This window comes from Canis lupus, chromosome 35, assembly GCF_048164855.1.
Source record: "Canis lupus baileyi chromosome 35, mCanLup2.hap1, whole genome shotgun sequence".
NCBI classification, from domain to species: domain Eukaryota; kingdom Metazoa; phylum Chordata; class Mammalia; order Carnivora; family Canidae; genus Canis; species Canis lupus.
Window position 1 is genome coordinate 26,687,534 of NC_132872.1, and position 18,027 is coordinate 26,705,560.

General features: G+C 36.7%; 2 protein-coding genes across 29 annotated transcripts in view; both read right to left on the minus strand.

Moving 5' to 3' along the window:
- ARL6 (ARF like GTPase 6) overlaps nt 1-2,729 on the minus strand; it is a 64,446-nt gene extending 61,717 nt beyond the window's left edge. For 11 of the 16 annotated variants that reach the window (XR_012024457.1, XR_012024453.1, XR_012024459.1 and 8 more), the window contains exons 1-2: nt 2,339-2,723; nt 1,724-1,913 (exon numbers count right to left, since the gene is read on the minus strand). The gene's annotated coding sequence lies outside the window, so the exon portion shown is untranslated. Of the gene's footprint in view, nt 1-1,723; nt 1,914-2,338 lie in introns of all 16 variants that reach the window. The other 5 variants (XR_012024462.1, XM_072812336.1, XR_012024461.1 and 2 more) reach the window with 3 other exon arrangements.
- A 9,503-nt stretch (nt 2,730-12,232) lies between these two features.
- The window catches only part of EPHA6 (EPH receptor A6), an 872,277-nt gene continuing 866,482 nt past the window's right edge, over nt 12,233-18,027 (minus strand). For all 13 annotated transcript variants that reach the window (XR_012024450.1, XM_072812315.1, XM_072812309.1 and 10 more), the window contains one exon: nt 12,233-17,900. Coding sequence is in view for 12 of the 13 variants with exons in the window: in XM_072812315.1 (XP_072668416.1) it covers nt 17,786-17,900 (115 nt within the window). In the remaining variant the exon portion in view is untranslated. The remainder of the gene's footprint in view (nt 17,901-18,027) is intronic.

An 18,027-nucleotide genomic window follows, 5' to 3' on the forward strand; every position in this document is an offset into this window, starting at 1 on the left:
GCTAAATCTTTCTCTGAAGCCAGCCCCAGTTTTGTATGCATTAATCTGAAGTCATAACAATAAAATTAAATTTCTTTGTTTGATTATATACAGTTTACATTGTATCTTCTATCAAGTGGAAGAATAACAGATATACTTACTTTAATATATAATATATTGCTAGACATATATTGCTAGACATACTGCTTGTTCATAACCTGCTATGAATTCTCAAAATGAAACTTTCCAAAGGTGCTCCCCTTGGGTCCATTAATACATTATCTTGGGAGAAGAGAGCTATCTCTGGTGCCAGCCTTCAACTGCTGCAAGGATTGCTATAGCAGTAACTATAATCTGTGTCCTAAATGTTACCTATTACTCTCCCAACCATCGTTTTCAAAGTTCTCTAAATATTCATCTCATTTAAGTGATTTATTCTCATCTCCATCTAAGGTTCAAAAAGCTTATCATCCCCTCAACTCCTTCGGTATTTTTTATCCCACACTATCCTAGGCAAGGCCATACCCTGAAGGATGTGAGGCTGCAACAATTTAAATGAGAGGTTTCCAAGACAACTGCATCCAAAAGGAGGCTTCATTGATTTTGCTTAGGCCCCTTGAGAGATCATACTGACAGGAATTTCAAAACCAAATTCCAATGATGTGTAGAAAGGAGCAGAAACAGTGCCCCACCAGAACATGGAGCCTACAAGAGAGCCACAGTTATCTTATCCAAGGGATGAGTTTGATCTCAGATTACACCATTTGTGCCACTTTTTTCCTCATTTGGAGATTCAAATCTCACTCCATCCATTCCTTTAAGTCTCAGCTTAAGGAGCATTTGCAGAATCTACTTTAAGTTCGCCTTCTGACATCATGAATAATTCAAAGTCGATTTTCTATCAGTCACTTTGTTATTTATTGTACTAAACATATTAAGACAATTATCTTGTTTTCCATCTTCCATACAATTTTGAACAGATTCAAAAAAAAGATATGACCACTTCTCACATCATCATGCTCTGGGCATCCACTATAAAGCCTCAACTGTCAAAAACTTGATACTTGAATATTCCTTATCCATAGAACCCTGGATTGTGATTTTCCAACCCTTTTTCATAGATTATCAGAACTAATACTAGCTAATGAAATATTTTGGGACGTACAATGTAGAAGTCAGTTGTTCTAAAATATGTAATCATAGCCTTATACATATATGTCTCTATTTCTTAGCAATCATACGTTTCTGTAAGTTTACTTTTTCCACGTAGGAAAGCAGGACAGATAATTTACTGACCGTGCCCTATGTGCACAGTGGGAGATGAAGCCTCCTGTAGCTTGCTATGCCTAAAAGCCATGATTCTCAACTCTGGCTGCACACTGGAATCAACTACTGAATTCGTATTTCTGACGATGGCATTAGGGTACCAGTATATTAAAAAGCTACACAGAAGGGACGCCTGGGTGGCTCGTGAGTTGAGTGTCTGCCTTCGGCACAGGTTGCGACCCCAGGGTCCGGGGATCGAGTCCCACATGGGTCTCCCGGCAGGAGCCTGCTTCTCCCTCAGCCTGTGTCTCTCAGGAATAAATAAATAAAAACATCTAAAAAGTCAAAAAGCCACACAGTGTTTCTGATGTACGGTGACTAGTGAGAACTACTGGCTTTCAGAGTAAAGCCGGAGCTTCCGGGCGTGGCTTTTAAGGCTCCCTCTGTCTGGCTCTGAGGTACTTTTCCAGTTTCTTACCTTACTGCTTTGCCGCGCACCAGCCAACCAAATTCCCTTGGCTGTTATGTGGGAAACCTCTTTCTAAAGGATTACTTGTTGCCAGAAGAGTCTCGAAGTATTAGGATGTTCATCCACAGCGGAGCTTGGAAGGTGGTTAAGTCGCAGACGGGGACGGGGCAGAGAAACACCACGAATGGTACTTTGTCAACTTTAAAAAAAAAAAAAAAGAGAATGTTCCTAGAGTGAATTGAGGCACACTTTCAGCGCTCCAAACATTTGTATTCGGCTTTCGGTTTTTGGAGATGGACTTTCTTTCTTTCTTTCTTTTTTTAAGATCTTATTTATTTATTCCTGAGAGACACGGAGAGGCAGAGGCAGAGACCCAGGCCGAGGGAGCGGCCGGCCGGGCCCGGATCCCCTGAGCGCCGGCGTCCACGGCATTTCCCACACCCTGAAGCGGCCGGTGTCAACGCCGACAGAACCGCCCGCCCAAACCGTCTCCCTCCTGGATGCCTGGTCCTGACCGCACACGCCGCCTCAACTTGTCCACCTTTTACACTTTACAAACAACGGTTCGGAGTGAAAAATCCTAGGAAGTGGCGGCGGGCGCGCCGGGGGGGCGGGGGGCGGTACCTGGTCCTCGGAGTCGGCCTGGGCCCGGGCCGCTCGGCCGTCCGTCCCGGGAGAAGTCTCGGGCGCCCCTCGGCCTTCCTCCCTACGCCTCCATCGCACGGAGCCCGGCCCCGGGCACAGCCGCCGCCACCAGCTGAGGCGACCGCAGCGCGCGCCTCAGCCCGAGCAGCGGCCCGGCCGGCGCCCGGGTGCGCGGCGTTCCCCTGGCAACAGGACGTGCTTCCGGTTCCGAGGCCACGCCCCCCGGGTCCCGGGGAGCCGGGCCTGGCGCCCCTGGTTATGGGGCCGAAGGGCCCCGGGAAATGGCAGAGGCGCAGCGACGAGCATTAGAGAAGGTGTGGAGGTCGGGGGCGGGAGGACCGCCGCTGCCCGCGAGGAGCCGCGCGGCCCGGACGGCGCCTGACGGCAGCTGTAGGCGTGCGCACAGCCTGCCGGGAAGCGCCTGGCGGCGCGGCCGCGGCGCGCTCCTGTCCGGCCGCGTCTCCCCGCCCCGTCGGGCGATGCCGCCGCGGAACCTGCTGTGGCCTCCGTGGCCAGGCGCGCGCCGGGCGTTCTGGGTTCCCGAGGCCTCCGAGCCTGCAGGCGCGCCGCGGAGGGAGCCCCGCGGAGGGGAGGCCGGACGGGGGAGGCCGGACGGGGGAGGCCGGACGGGGGGAGCCCCGACGGGGAGGCCGGACAGAGGAGGCCCTACCTACGGCAGGCCGGACGGGGAGGCCCGACGGGGAGGCCGGACTGGGGGAGGCCAGAGGAAGGCCTGACGGGGGAGGCCCGACGGGGGGAGGCCAGACGGGGAGGCCGGACAGAGGAGGCCTTACGGCAGGCCGGACGGGGAGGCCCGACGGGGGAGGCCCGGAAAGTGGAGGCCCGAGGCCTCACCCTGGCTCCTTGGCTGTCCCGCCTCCTCGGGATGGGCTCGCTGGCCCCGGAAAGCAAGGGGGCCGCCTCGTGTGGGCCGCCTCTTAAACCTGCCCTGGAATTACAGTGACGGGGTTACTCGGTGAAAATATTTAGGTACACGCAGCTCTCCGCCCTGTTAGAGCCACGCTTCCCAAAGGACCCACCAAGGTCGGGAGGAGTCAATTTACGGAACCTGCGACCTACCTAGCCTCACCTCCAACCCCCCCCACCCCAATGAATGGTTCAGCCTCACCTCCCAACCCGCACCCCAATGAATGGTTTTGGAGATTGAAGCCCTTCCTCAGACACATTTTCTCTCTAGTTTCCTCTTAGGCCCTGAGTATGGGGCTTTCCCCTACCCCCCCCCCTCCCCTACCCTAGTTAGTGTCACCTTTACCCCTCTGCCCCATCTTTGGCCTACTAATTAATTTTACCTATTAAGCAGAGTGGGAGGGTGAAAAGAGATGAGAAAAATTATATGAAATTCATGATGGGGGTGTTTATGTGAATGATTACACGGTGCCGTTTGGCTCAATTTCTAAATGCAGATGTGGTTGTTTTACAATGAAAAAATGTGGTTCTGGAGAGTGGCTCTTGAAAGGCTAAAACTAACAACAAAAGCCCAATAGTGGTATATTCCAAAATATTCACAGATATCCTTGAAAAACATGGAGTATGGATATCTTCTTCCTAATCGTGTGGCCTTACGCCATTAACCTTCTTCAGGCTTTAGTTTCCTCACTTTCAAAAATACAGTGTCTCCTCTGATAGTTTTGAGGATTGAATTGATTTAAAAAAGTATATTGTTTGTCACATAGTAGGTGTTCAGTAAATAAATCCTGTCTTCCTTTGTCCTGAAATTTCTCTTACCGGGATAGGATTTGATTCAGTTCCTAAGTATTCTGGTTAACTTCTGACTGTAAATACATTTACAGGGCGGTATTGATTAGGTTTCTTTCCGTCTAAGTGACTCATTTTGATGAGACATAGAAGCTAATTTCCTTATAGCCTGAATATGATTTTTTTTTCCTTAGAGTTAAGCAGAAATCTTAGTTTCAGAAAATATTAGTGCACAGACCTATTTTTTCCTGTTTGGAGTTGGCATTTTCTGTCCTTAGGTTTAGTTCTGTTTTTGTGCAAAACATTTGGTGAAAACTGGAAATTTGACGGGGAGACTGGATACCCAACTTTTCAGTAAATTAGGCATATACATAATTGTCGAAAAAACCGCTAAGTACAACGTTATTGTAGGTAAGTGTAGTTGATGTGATGGCTTCTCATTAGAGATTAAATAGTGGTTATGAAACTCACAGTGCTCTCAGTAACCTGGAAAATGCCAGTGTTGAAAATATGTAAAAGTTTAAAATCATACATATTGCATACGGTTGAATCTGTGTTTTGGTACTTTGCCAAAATCTTCATTTTGGTACATTCGAGTACTGACAGACCCATAAAAATTGTTCCACTGGATTAATAAGGTAGTTTGGTTATCTTCATCTTATTATGAGAGTTAGAAGCTTTAAAAATGGCATGTGATTTTCTCTAGGCTACTTAAGATATCTGTATAAGGGAAGAAAGTTTCAGGTATTTTATAACCAGTTTTAATTCCATACTGGGTTTTGGACTGTAGTAGAAGAATTACAAAAGAGTTAAGTGTAAGATATGATGACTACAACACTATTCTGATTAATTGAGGACTTTTTATGTATTTTCTTACTAGCAACCTTTAAAAATATAGACAATCCCTGATTCCTAATTTATTGACGTTTTTGGAATGAATGCTGATGGTCTAAGCCATTTGAATAGTTGGACATTATGTGTATCTTTTGGTCATCTGCAACTTATGTGTACAGAATTACCTCTGCAATGAACAACTCAACTTACTGAAGCTCACAGAATAGTTTCCCAATATGAAATCACTACAAAAAATCCGTATCTCTTTATAGTGATTTATGTGATTTTATGCCTTGATGCTAATGACATTAATTATTTTGAAAAATTACACCTATGATTTTGCATCCAGAATTATGTATCTAAAGAGCATCTAGATTTAACAGACTAAAAAATAAATTATATCAAATATGAAGCAGTACAACAGTACAAAAAAGTCACAGATTTAACCACCAGAACTGTAACTTTTATTTGCTAATAGATATTTTAATAAACAGGCTTACTCCATCTGTAAGACCCTGATAATGCCTCTTAGGAAATCATAGAAAAATAAAATACAATAATTAGTAATTTGTACTTTGTACAAAAATCTTATTATGTTGCTCAGCAGGTAGTTTTGCTAAACACCATATTCTTTCAGCAAACAGATAGATGACATATGTAATGCAATTAACCACAAACAATCCCTCATTGAGAGCTGAGCATTCTATAACACTATTAACTTGTAAGCATGCCAGCACATGAAAATTTACATGGAACATCATAATACTACAGTAGATTTTTATAAGATGAAAACAATATCACCTTTAAGTCTGGACTACTTCACTGCTACAGCAAAGTAGACATTAGTAAGTAGGGTTGCAGTTCAATCGTTAACATCCTTTTACTGTGTTTATCTCTCTACAATCTTGTTATACAACCAGAAAAGAGAACATAGTCTGTGTAAGGAACCTGAGTGGAAGGCATATACTGAAGCTCTAAATAGATACCAAAGAGAAACAGTAAAAAAAAAAAATACAGTGCTGCACTTATTCTCACAAGCAGATCTTTTCCTCCTTTTGTAAGAGAACATGGGTACACTGCTAAATCCATAGTTAATGGTAACTAACTTTATGGCAGGTTTCAGAGAGATACATTTTAAAAACCATATTCATACTTCTAGGAAGGAGAAATGTTTTCAGCTGCAGGTTTTCATTAGTCAAATATTTTTCTATGAAGGATTAAATGTCGCAGCCTAGACAGATGTTATCTAGGTATTTTATATGAACGTACTATTTAGTATTAAATTAAATGTTTTAGGATTTGTGCTACAAAGATTTTTATAACTATTTTATTTTGAATGCACTGCAACTGTCGACATCTACCATTTAATATTTGACATGGCCATTTAAATATTCAGTGTTTAATCAAATACATACTTATATGTACATATACATCTTTATATTTTTGTATATGATAAAACAGCAAAAAAATGGAGAGGAATCTTATTCTTTTATTCACAATCTAATTTTACACAAATCTATATGCATCTATAAATTCAACACATTGAATTCCACGTGGTCTATCCAGAAATAAAGATCCAAGTACAATTAAAAGATCACATCCTCCCAAAAGGATAGGGAGGTCACAGTGAACAAAACAACCATATTGCCCATGTGTTTCTCCTAAATGACAGATGGTACTGATGTCTCTCATATGAAAACAAAAGAAAGTAAAAGTATTGCTTTACTAAATGATTAGATCCTGTTTGCCTTTTTTTTTTTTTTTTTTAAATTCAGTTGGGGACTCAAAACCCTCCAAAATACTATTTTGAGAAAACTGCCAGCTTGAGTATATACAATACACATCTTTTAAGATTGAACTAATTTTAATTTCATAGGGCTTAAATGATAACATAATAGTTACAGAATATGTGTTTGTTTACTCTGTTAATGGACAAAAATAAAGAACAAAACATGAGAAGTATCTATGGCATTGAGAAGTTCTCACTTAATCGCTACATTATGGAAAAGAGAACACTGTTATTAGGGTCCTTGGAAAGCACAGAATTGTTTCAGATCCTTCAGACACGATGTCTCAAAAATATCCAGTAAGAATAGCTTTAAAATATTTTACACAATAGGTCTTTTTCAAACCGTGGCATATTACATACACACAAATACCCATGGACCATGTTTATGTATATATGCACGTGTGTGTGCGTGCATGTGCTTGGTTTGCTTTCCCCCTTCCAACGACTTGTACCCCTCCCTTCCAATCTATATGCCCTTTCCACTCTATTGACTTTTAGCTCATCTTGGTAAATAGAATTACTCACATAGTAACATCCTTACCTTTCTTCCTCCAATCTACCAGCTTGTCCGCAACTCTGCCTTCCCTCCCATTGCAGTTCTGTGTCCCCTCCTATCAGAAACTAACCTCCCTATATGAATCCCGAACCCTTCTAACCTCCCAGGGCCTTTTCTCTAATTGTATCCTCTCTTGCAATAATCAGTTTTCCCCTTTCTACCAGATTGTTCCCATTAGCATATAAATATACTCTAGCACCTTTTCTCTAAACACACACACACACACACACAACCAAAAATCTCTTGACCCCATGTTTCCCTCCATATATCGCCCTATTTCTCTTGCTTAAACAGTAAACGTCTTGAAAGACTTGTTTACAGATGTTGACTCCACCAGCATTCCTACAATCTCTTCTTAATCAGGCTTTGACTACCTTACTTCAGAGACTGTCTTTGTCAAGGTCACCCATAACTTCAATGTTGCCAAATCCAGCGGCCATTTCTTGGTTCTCAGCTTGGCTTCTTAGAAGCATTTAATCCAGATGACCCATCGCATTTCTTTTTGATCTTACCTTGTTCTCCTTAGTGTCCTATGTTGGCTTCCAATTCTCTGCCTAACTTCTACATGTGGGAATGCCCTAGACCTCAACTCCAGCCTACTATCTTATAGCCTTTTCCCAGGTGATTTCAAAATTTTAAACACCATTTATGTGCTGATGACTTCCAAATCTTGATGTCTGTCCCCGATTGCTCCTTGGAATTCTCATATAGGACTGTCTATTCGTTCTCTCCATTTGAATATCTGACGGGCATCATGTAGCTAAAACCAGTCCTTAATTTTCCCTCCAAACCTGCTTCTCCCCACCACTGCTGACTTAGTCTCTCATTTCCTAAATAATAGAATTTATTTTTGATTTTCTTTCTTTTTCACCCGTCATACCCAATTCATTAGGAAGCCCTGGGTTCAGAGCCTGAATTCACCTACTTCTCTCCACTTTTACTTCCACTTTAACAAAAGCCAACATTTTTGTCTGCCTAAACTAATGCTGTAGCCTCATAAATGTTCTTTCACTCTTGTCTCATTTTTGTCTCCTTAATTCTTCTACTGTGTACTAAGCACACCATTCTCTCTACCCTCAAACACTCCAAACCCCCATGCATTAAATTGGTCTTTCTGACTGCAATGTTCTTGCCTCCGATCTTCTCATGACTGGTTCCTTCATGCTTTTCAGGCATTTGAAATGTCACATCCTCAGAGAAAGTTTCTTTTACCATTTTATATAAAAACCACAGTCATGCTATGTAACTTTATTGCTTTTAATTATCAACATAACATTTCTTTATTGTGTACCTTTACCACTAGAAAATCAATGCCATGAGGCAGAGGCTTTTTTCTTATCTTGGTCACTCTTTTTCAGTACTTAGAACATGACACTGGTATATGACAGTGTTCAATAGACATTAGTTACTGGGACAAATGAACTTACAGATAAATATAATTAAAGTAAATCAATCTATGTATGTATATATACATACAGTATAGGTATGTATATACTAATTTTGAAATTTAGGAATTATACAATTTTGGATCAGCAAACAGAACTTCAATTTTTTGTTTGTTATATCTGTTCCCCATAGTGTCAGAGCTTTGACTGGAGAAATCATGCTGTGTTTTTGTTCTCTGCATTAAATTATAGATACCTAATTATTTCATTTAATGGTAGAGAGAAGTTATAAGGTGGGATAAGGGAATGTTTTGCTTCCTCAAAGGGATTTTTGAAGACTCTGAAAAAACAGTTTATACAAAAATGGAATCACTTTTCACTTTTGTTGAAGGTATCCCACCTGGTGAAATTTTAAAAATTGAATAAACGGTAAGTAGTGAAAAGTAACTATAAAAAGATTTGTTCACTATTTTGAATACACCAAGTCCAATATTGGATTTTTCTTACTGTATTTCTGTTCATGAGAAAATAAGAGTTTGTTTTCTCCAGCACATTATGAGACATTTGAGCCAGATTAGATAAAAAACAAAAAGAAACAAAAGGGTAACTTCAAAAATAATAATTTCTAGATACTGTTTTGGTATTTGGCTTCAACTTCTTTGAGAACTGGAAAGTTATAAGCATTCTGATATTGAAAGGAAATATAAGATCTAAAATGGCTCTTTTTTTATACTTAAAATACCTGAAAAAAGAAGGCAATCTTCTTGAAAGCACTAAGTAGGGATCATCACATATAACAAAATTAATATGCAAATACCACATTTTTTATACATTTGCAACTATGTAAAATTTATATGGTACATAAAAGCATAAATTGATTTTCAAAGATTACCTTTCAACTCAGATCTTTTTATCTGAATTTTATATAAACTTTTTGCATTTAATAACAGGAAAAAAACTCATGAATGAGATTGATTCATTGATACATATAAAATGCTTTGACAGTTCAATACTCAATGTATTTTTTGACAAATTCATTTATTATATATAGGTCTTAGAAATCAAAAGAACTGGTAATATGGAAATGTTAGTAATTATGATCATTTAGTTTATTAAATTTTTTAAAAATAAATTTCTATTTTTGATATCTTGGCAAAATTTCTAATTTTATACATATATATCTTAACAAATATTAAGACTCATTTATATTAGAGATTCTCATCCTCGAAATGAATTTTAGTTTCAAAATTACCAGAAGAGTAACAGGACATAATTTTTAGTCACTCTTTTTTAATGATTTTCTTTTAATGTGGTAATAGTTTTAACAAAAAACTCTTTTTGTATTATCTTTTCGCCTTTTCCTAAATTTTAATAGAACTTCGTCTGTTTCCATGTTCTGTGTTAATGCCTCTGATTTTTTTAAAAATAAGGTTATTATAGAAGATATAACCACCATTTTAAGAAGCATTATTAAGCTGTCAAAGATTGTACTGAATACAAAATAAAAACCCAAGTATAGTTTATGAAAAATGTCCAAAAACATTTATATCCTGTAATTATTCAGATTTTCAATGACACAATCTAAGATGGAATGTAATTAAGAAAATGATTAATAATGTATCAGAAATAAAGCACATATAGTATCTTTAAAATCAAATGTTATTCATTCTTATTTGTTAGGACTGCTCACCAAAAAAAGTATTATACCCCACCAAAAAAAAACAAAAACAAAAACAAAAAAACCTCCCATTTCACACATTTTTTTTCTCTTGGAGGTCTTAAAAGACCAACATTATATCAAAACTCTAAATTTGTAAGAAGAAGATGAGATTTTTGCATAGTATAGATCTATTAATACAATTTTCTTTGAACACATATACATGGCATAGGAAGAAACAACACATTAAAAGCAAATTAAAAACTTCAATGATAAACATTTATGCACATTAAGCCTTATTTTTCAAGCAGTGCAGGAATTTAAAAAATCTCCAATCATTGTCATAGTGTCTATGAAATTCAGTATTGTTTTAAAGATACTTTTAAAGATATTGAACTACATAAAATACCAATGAATATTCAAATCAGTTAGATTTAACAATACTCGCATTAATCATATTGACAGAAAAACTAGCTCATTCAGTTACAGATTTGTTAGCAAATGAGTAGCCATTGATTTTGTCATAGAGCTTCTAAAGACCACAGTTGTAAGCAGATTTATTTTAAAGATAAAAAATATGTGGCAATAAATAAAGCATGTACAGTCAAAGAAAAAATTTATTACAGCTTAAATAATGATATTTCTGGGTAAATTATTCTAAAGAGAGCAGAAGTTACTACTTTGCATGAGAAATGAGCTAATAGAATGAATTATATTCTAGTTCCTAAGTGAGTGAAGATGTGTTTAAATGAAAAATCTAACAAAAGTAATTTCTAGCTAAATGCATACATTTCATTCTACAAATTACTAAATGTAGAAGAGAGATTTAATTTATTACAAAGACAATAGAAGAGGAGATTTTAAATTAGGTAAAAATCATGAAAGTGCATGTTTACTCATCTAAAGATTTAGATTTAGATGATTTAGCAATATTCCCTCCATCTATCATGATTTCAAAAAGTTAAGTGATATTTGGTCTTTGTAGAACACAGGCAAATGAAGACTGTTCTGAGGATGATGATCTATAAATGTGGCAAAACTCATAGAAATGTTTACATCAAAATTGCTTGCATGTAAGCTCATATTTAAGTTATGAAAACAAGAACATTTATTTATCTTCAAAGTTAATAATGCCTAAATATAAAATTTGGATATAGGTAAAATGAAGGTTCTCATACCTTGAATTTTTCTTTATAATAATACATCATTTTGGAATAAATGAAGGTTAATGGCTGGGCTAAATGAATAGGAATCCTGAAGTAGGTTGTTCTTTCATTATTTTGTAGAACATTTTAAAGTCATATCTCAGTTGTTCTGATTTATTATTTGAGTTGATAGCTTATTATCTTAACCAAAAGTGAGTTTATTATAACCAAACAAAGACATCCAGGGGTTAAAAAGAATGGAGAAATATAGGTAAGGAAAGAGCTTCACTTGAGAGAAGATTTTTCACTGAGTTTGATACCTTTCTAATTTACAACTCCCAGGAAATTGTGTTGTTAATCTGTACTTCATTTTCTAATCAAAAGTAGAAACCACTTCTTTATATTACATTTAAGAGCAAGAGCTATCTTTCATCCTCATCTGTCAGGTAATTTTTCTGTAATGCCTTTGTTATTCTTAAGGATGAATTAGGTATGTCTAAGGATAGTGGAATTCTTCTTTGAGGTTTTTTCCTTTTAAATGAAACAAATCAAAAGTTCTCTTAATGATATAGAGATTTGGTACTATAGTTAACGAGCATGGAAACCCAAGTGAGAATCTTTCTTTGTTTTGTTTAGAAAGAAACTGCTTTCAATGGGAAAGAGCAAAAAAATCTAATAAAGTGGAAATGAGTTGATATCCTTAAGAGATACACAAAACTTTTTATTTGCCAGGTGTTTTTAAAAGATGAAGTTTAAAAAAAAAAAAAAAAAAAAAAAAACAAAAAAAAAAATAAAAGATGAAGTTTATATAATTTTAGTAATGCTTTGCTACCCTTAGTAAATGAAAAGTTTTCTTCACATTATTTTTTTCATTTTTAAAATTCAGTAATTTTGATTCACTACTGATAAGCTAAAGGTAGACTTTCAAATCTATTCCATAATCCTAAACAACACAAATACCAACCAACCATTTTTTGTTTTGAATTAAAAATAACCCAAGTCTTTTTTCTTTTTCTTTTTAAGTAGGCTCCATGCCCAGTGTGGAGCCTAATATGGGGCTTGAACTCACAACCGTGAGATCAAGACCTGAGCTGAGATCAAGAGTTGGGCACTTAACCGACTGAGCCACCTAGGCACCCCCCAAGTTTTCAATTAAGATGTGAATATCCTTTTTTTTACACATTTGAATAATGTATCATTAATCTGAAGTTCAAATCTAATTACTAGTCAGAAGAAAGAAGATAAAAATTACATTTTGATGACCTGTATCTGTTGACCTTTTTTTCTCAGAAGTGTCACATCCCCCTTATAATATACAAGATTTATTTTTATCCAAAGAAATCTTTGAAATACCTGCCTAATATTTTGTTTTTTTAAGGAAACAGTAAGAGAAAGGGGGTATTTATGCCTCTGCAACTTAAGATTTTTCATTTCCTTTACTTCATCTAGTACCGTGTTAGATCTAGGCATGTTTGAAAGAATTTTGTGCAACTATTGCAGGTTCATACTTATTTTTACATTCACTAATACCAGTGAATTGGCTTGGAAAAGAGATTACTCCAGAGTTGTTTTAAAAAAAGGCTAATATTTTCTAATTGGAGGCACCTTTGAGGTAGTGACTCTACCACACATGAACTGAAAAGTTTGCCACTGGACAAGAAAAATCTGTAACTTCTAAGGAGAGATTGTCTTAAGAGAATACTGCAAGATTGTTCCTCTCTGCTATAGGAAGTATGGAGTGTTTTATGAGAATCTACAGTGCAAAATAAATTTCTCCATATGGATTCTAAATCCAATTCACACTGGACAAGGCTTTATTGATTTATGTAATGTATTTTTTTTTCTATGGAAAGAGCTGGCCCTTAGTGACTTGGAAATCACAGCAAACATAGCAAATAGGCTCCAACCTCTAAGTTTTAATCTTAAGAGTTATTTTGAAGGTAAGGACAGTACAGCCAAAATCATCTTTGCCATAAAACCTTATGTGTATAGGAGACACTTCATAGATATTTGTTAAATTGAACTAATGAAGTTTATACTGTCCTTACTGAACCCCTATAATTAAAGATTGAAAGTTGTTGAAAATGTTGATCAACCTAAAAGGCGACTTCAGTGCCTGGTGTCCTAATGGAAGGATAACATCAATTTGACTCAGTGTACTACTCCATCTTTTGGAGTCTTTTTTTTTTCTTCTTCAAGATTTTATTTATTGATTTGACAGAGAGAGAGGGAGAGAGAGCACAAGCACGAGGAGTGGCGGGCAGAGGGGAGAAAGGCAGAGGGGAGAAGCAGGCTCCCCACTGAGCAGGGGCTCCATCCCAGGACCCCAGGATCATGACCTGAGCCCAAGGCAGATGCTTGATCCACCCAGGTGCCCCTCTTTCGGAGTCCTCATGTAAAAAGTATCAAAATATTTTTGGATTGAACTGAAGTAGTAAAGTCTTTTCTACTAAATGGAATCTGAGCTTGGAAAAGTTAAAGTGAGAATATTAAAAGAAGAGATATATCTGCTTCTAGCCTCTTTGTTGTATAAACACAAGTCCACCAACTGTGAATGGATAATGGTTTTTTATTCTTAAAATACAAATTTTTAAATTAATAATTTCCTTATCTAAAGCTATAGAAAAGGATCATCATCATCCATTTTTAAATTACTTTCCAAAGCACTTAATTTCCAGTTAATAAAAAGTTCATTCCCTCTCTGTGAGTGCAAATGCTCTCGTTTATGTGGTGGGACCCAAAATACTAATGTATGGCTCCTGCAACAGTCCCTTCCCTCCGTCTTCAGCCTCTTGTAAAGAGATGGTAAGATCTTTTTAGATTTTCCGAGCTTTCTTCTGCTGATAGGGATCAGGGGTTGAGTGGTAGAAACTGAGAAAGGAAAAGAGAGGAGATGGAGTAATAAAGAGAGGAGACGGGGAGCTGACTGAGCAAGAAGTTTTAGGAAATTTAATGAAGGAACAGAAAAAAGAGACCTAATATTGGTGAAAATTTTGGGATAAGAGATTTAACCGACTGATTTATAAAGTAGAACTTTGGTAGGGAAAGATACAAAAAATGGACTTTTTAAATGAAATGTGGTTGAGATTCATTCTTTACCACCACTTCAGAAGGACTTCTGTAAAGACTGACTTTGCTTTTCAAGAGTTGACTTTGGATTTGTTTTCCATGTGAGGACTGAAGCAGGCCTTAGAACTGTAGCTACAAGGCTGTTTTTTATTCAGCTGATATCTGGATAGGTTTTAAAGAGTAATGCAGGGTATTAAAGAATACAAATCTTTTTTTTCTTTTTCTTTTTTAGACTACAGCATGCATAACTTATTTGTCAGCAGCTATAAGATAACTCAGTGCAAAAGTGGTGTACATTTTGATTCTCAGTAAGCCAAGAGCTTTGCAATTTCTGATTGCTTTTTTAATCATTTATATACCTAATCTCTCTTCTCGATTGTACATTGTTTTTATATTTTTCCCCCACATATGCCTTATACTATGAGATAATGAGTTGTTTATAGACTGGAAACTGACCACCCAGGAAATAAAACAAAAGTGGTTTCTTCAACTGTCTCGATTTACAAAATCCAAAAAGCTCAATAGTATAGATCAGAAAATGTAAAATAAAGCAGGTACATGAATGTATATGCATACTGAAGTTATCAAAAATCATTACTGAAGGCTGTGATTTATGTAAGTTACTAATTTTCTTTCTATAATTAGGTTCTATACTTATGCATATTAAACAGTTTTAATTACTAAGTATGTGCACTAGTAATTCTCAAAATATTTCATGTAAAATTTCCAAATAAATTTGGCAACCTAACTGTTAATATTCCTAAATCTTATAATATCCTTGGGATCAGGGGTCTGTGTGTAGGCAATTAAGAAATAGATATCCTTATTTTTTTAATATATCTGTTTAATCGTGCACAAATATTTCAACCATGTGTTTCTGACCATAATGAGGTTCAAAATTACACGTAAGATTATCATGCTTACAGTTCTGAAAAATATGAATGTAATTCTAAAGAAATTTTAAAGAGCATTTGGGGAAAGAGACGGAGTAGAAAGGCAGTTTTATAATACTAGAGGAAGATGTTGGGGAAGGAAAAAAAGAAATATAAGTTACTCACATATAGAAAAAGATCTCTGTACCTTTTAAGAAAAAAATTCTTAACAGTGAACTTTAATCTTTTAAGTACTGAATGCCCATCTCATAGAAGTTTAAATACTTTATAGAATTTATTTCATCAAACTATACAGATGTTGCTGACAGAGTCCTATGGAAGACCATAATTATTCTATTCCTTATTTTTCTAAATACCTTTTTTGTTGTATTATAAAAATAAATATATATGATTAATAAATTTAATCTGTTTTACATCTGTTCTTATTTAATATATATTTGAAGACAGGTAAATATGGAAATTTTATATTTCCTCTACATGTATCCGGATTTGTGTAAATGTATCAAGCAAACTGCAGTTAGTGTATGAGTGAAGCATGACCATGCAGGTGGTGGCTAGAAAATGTTGCTAGCTATTTCTGACACACTTACTTAAAAAGTGATGAATTTCTCACTTTTTTTTTCTTTTTAGTATACTTTAAGGAATACTTTTTAAAGACTCTTCCTTCTAGCTCTATACAATTTTTTTTTTTGAAATGAGAAAAATTGAGCTGTGGTAGACAAAAATCAGGAGATAAATCAGCATAATAATGTATGTGAAAGGGTCTAGTCTAATGGGACAATAAACAAATCTTAAAAGAATAAAAGAAAGTGAGTCTCCTTTAATAGCAAGACAGCTGCTATTACCAAAAAAAAAAAAAAAAAAAATTGTGATTTAGGTAGGAACTGGAGAATGTGGATTGGGCACCTTTGGGTCTTAGATCAGAGAAAAACTTATTTATTAAATAAGCATCTTTAGACAACCTGTTCCTTTTAAAATCTCTCTCAACACATCCTGCCTACTCTTCCACACCCAGCACAGAAGCCATTCTGTACATTCACAGGCAACAGCTGATTTTACAATTGAACTTACTCATAAAGCAGCACTTTTTTGATAATTTGCTCAGCATAATTCACTGAAAAATGTATTTGCTTTTTTTTGCAGCCTCTGAGATGATTATGACAACACATTATAGCTGTGTTCACATTTTCAGTTACTGTGTTTTGGGCCCAGGTTGACACACGATTTATATATGCTCATGGGTTAGGTCTGTTCATATCCTCTTTGGAACATGCAGTGGTATACTTGTCTCTTGAAAGGTTTAGAAAACAGCTCAGCACGTTCATGTAACTTATTTTTTAGGAACAAAATATAAAAATTCTTTAACTTGCAAAATGCACCAACATCAGCCAACTACATGTGTTTATTTTTTGGGCCACCATATAGCTATCATAAAATTGTGTTTAATTACTTTTACATTAAATCTAAGGCTATATTCTTAGATCTTTTATTCAAAGCAAGTCTACTGAAAATAATTTTCTCAGTGCTTTGATAATTGCTTTTGCAAACTTGTAAAGCTGAACCAAGGGAATAGACACGGTTTTATTTCAAGCTTCACTCTTGATCTTTCTGGGGTGATCTTCATAAGGTAGGAGAGAAATATACTATTGCTAATAAAACTTAGAGGGGAAAAGCCTCTAAGCAATCACTTACTATGAAATATTTAGGACACTATGAAGTTAATTTAAAAAAAATAGACAAACCAGCCTTAGAAGATTGAAAAGCACAGTATGTTTCTCCCTCTCCCTCCCTGATAACCCCTTTCTTAGTGTAGTCACACCTGACAAGAATTCACCAAATGACATCATTGGTTATTTCTGCAAATACTTCTAACAACATCAGGCATCAACAGTTAAACTATTATAAAATAAAGTAACAATATGATCCATAGAGTTGAATATAATTATCTAAAAGTATTCACGTCAGTTTGGAAGCTACTTGATCACAAAACATGAAAGAAAGGTCAACTATTTCTTTTTTATCTACCGTCAAACTCTAAATACATCATTAAGGAAGCCACACCTGGTCAAATTCCTTTAAGTTCGTGAACACTTCCCAAATACTGTTGTACAAAGTTACACATCCATGCTGAGTTATTTACCATTGTGTCAGTGATAATCTGCAGCGGGCCAGGGTTTTATCTGCAGGTTATTCAGAGAGGAGCTATGAGGCATAATTTTAAAATCCAGGTTAGAAGCATAAACAAAAGGTGTGTGCCCGTAGTTTGAACAGGAGACTGCAGTTTGTGAAGTGATGTTTGGAGAATCAGAAGAGGGGGTAGTAGAGAGGATATCGTTCATTTTAGAAATGCTGAGGCACAAAACACAAGTGCTTGTAGTACTTTCATACATGAAATCCTTTCTCCTGTATGTGCATCATGTGTAAGCGTAAAGTCTGTATACTGCTGACTATCCGTCTCTGGTGTCCAATGAGAAGGACTCCAATTCTTCTAATATCACTGTGAGAGAGAAAAAGAGACAGAGATGGGAGTGAGGGGAGGAGAGAGAATATGGACATTTAGATCTGGTAAGTACAAGGAGATAAGAAATGAAGACTTATGGTAAATATGTATCATGTCAGATTTG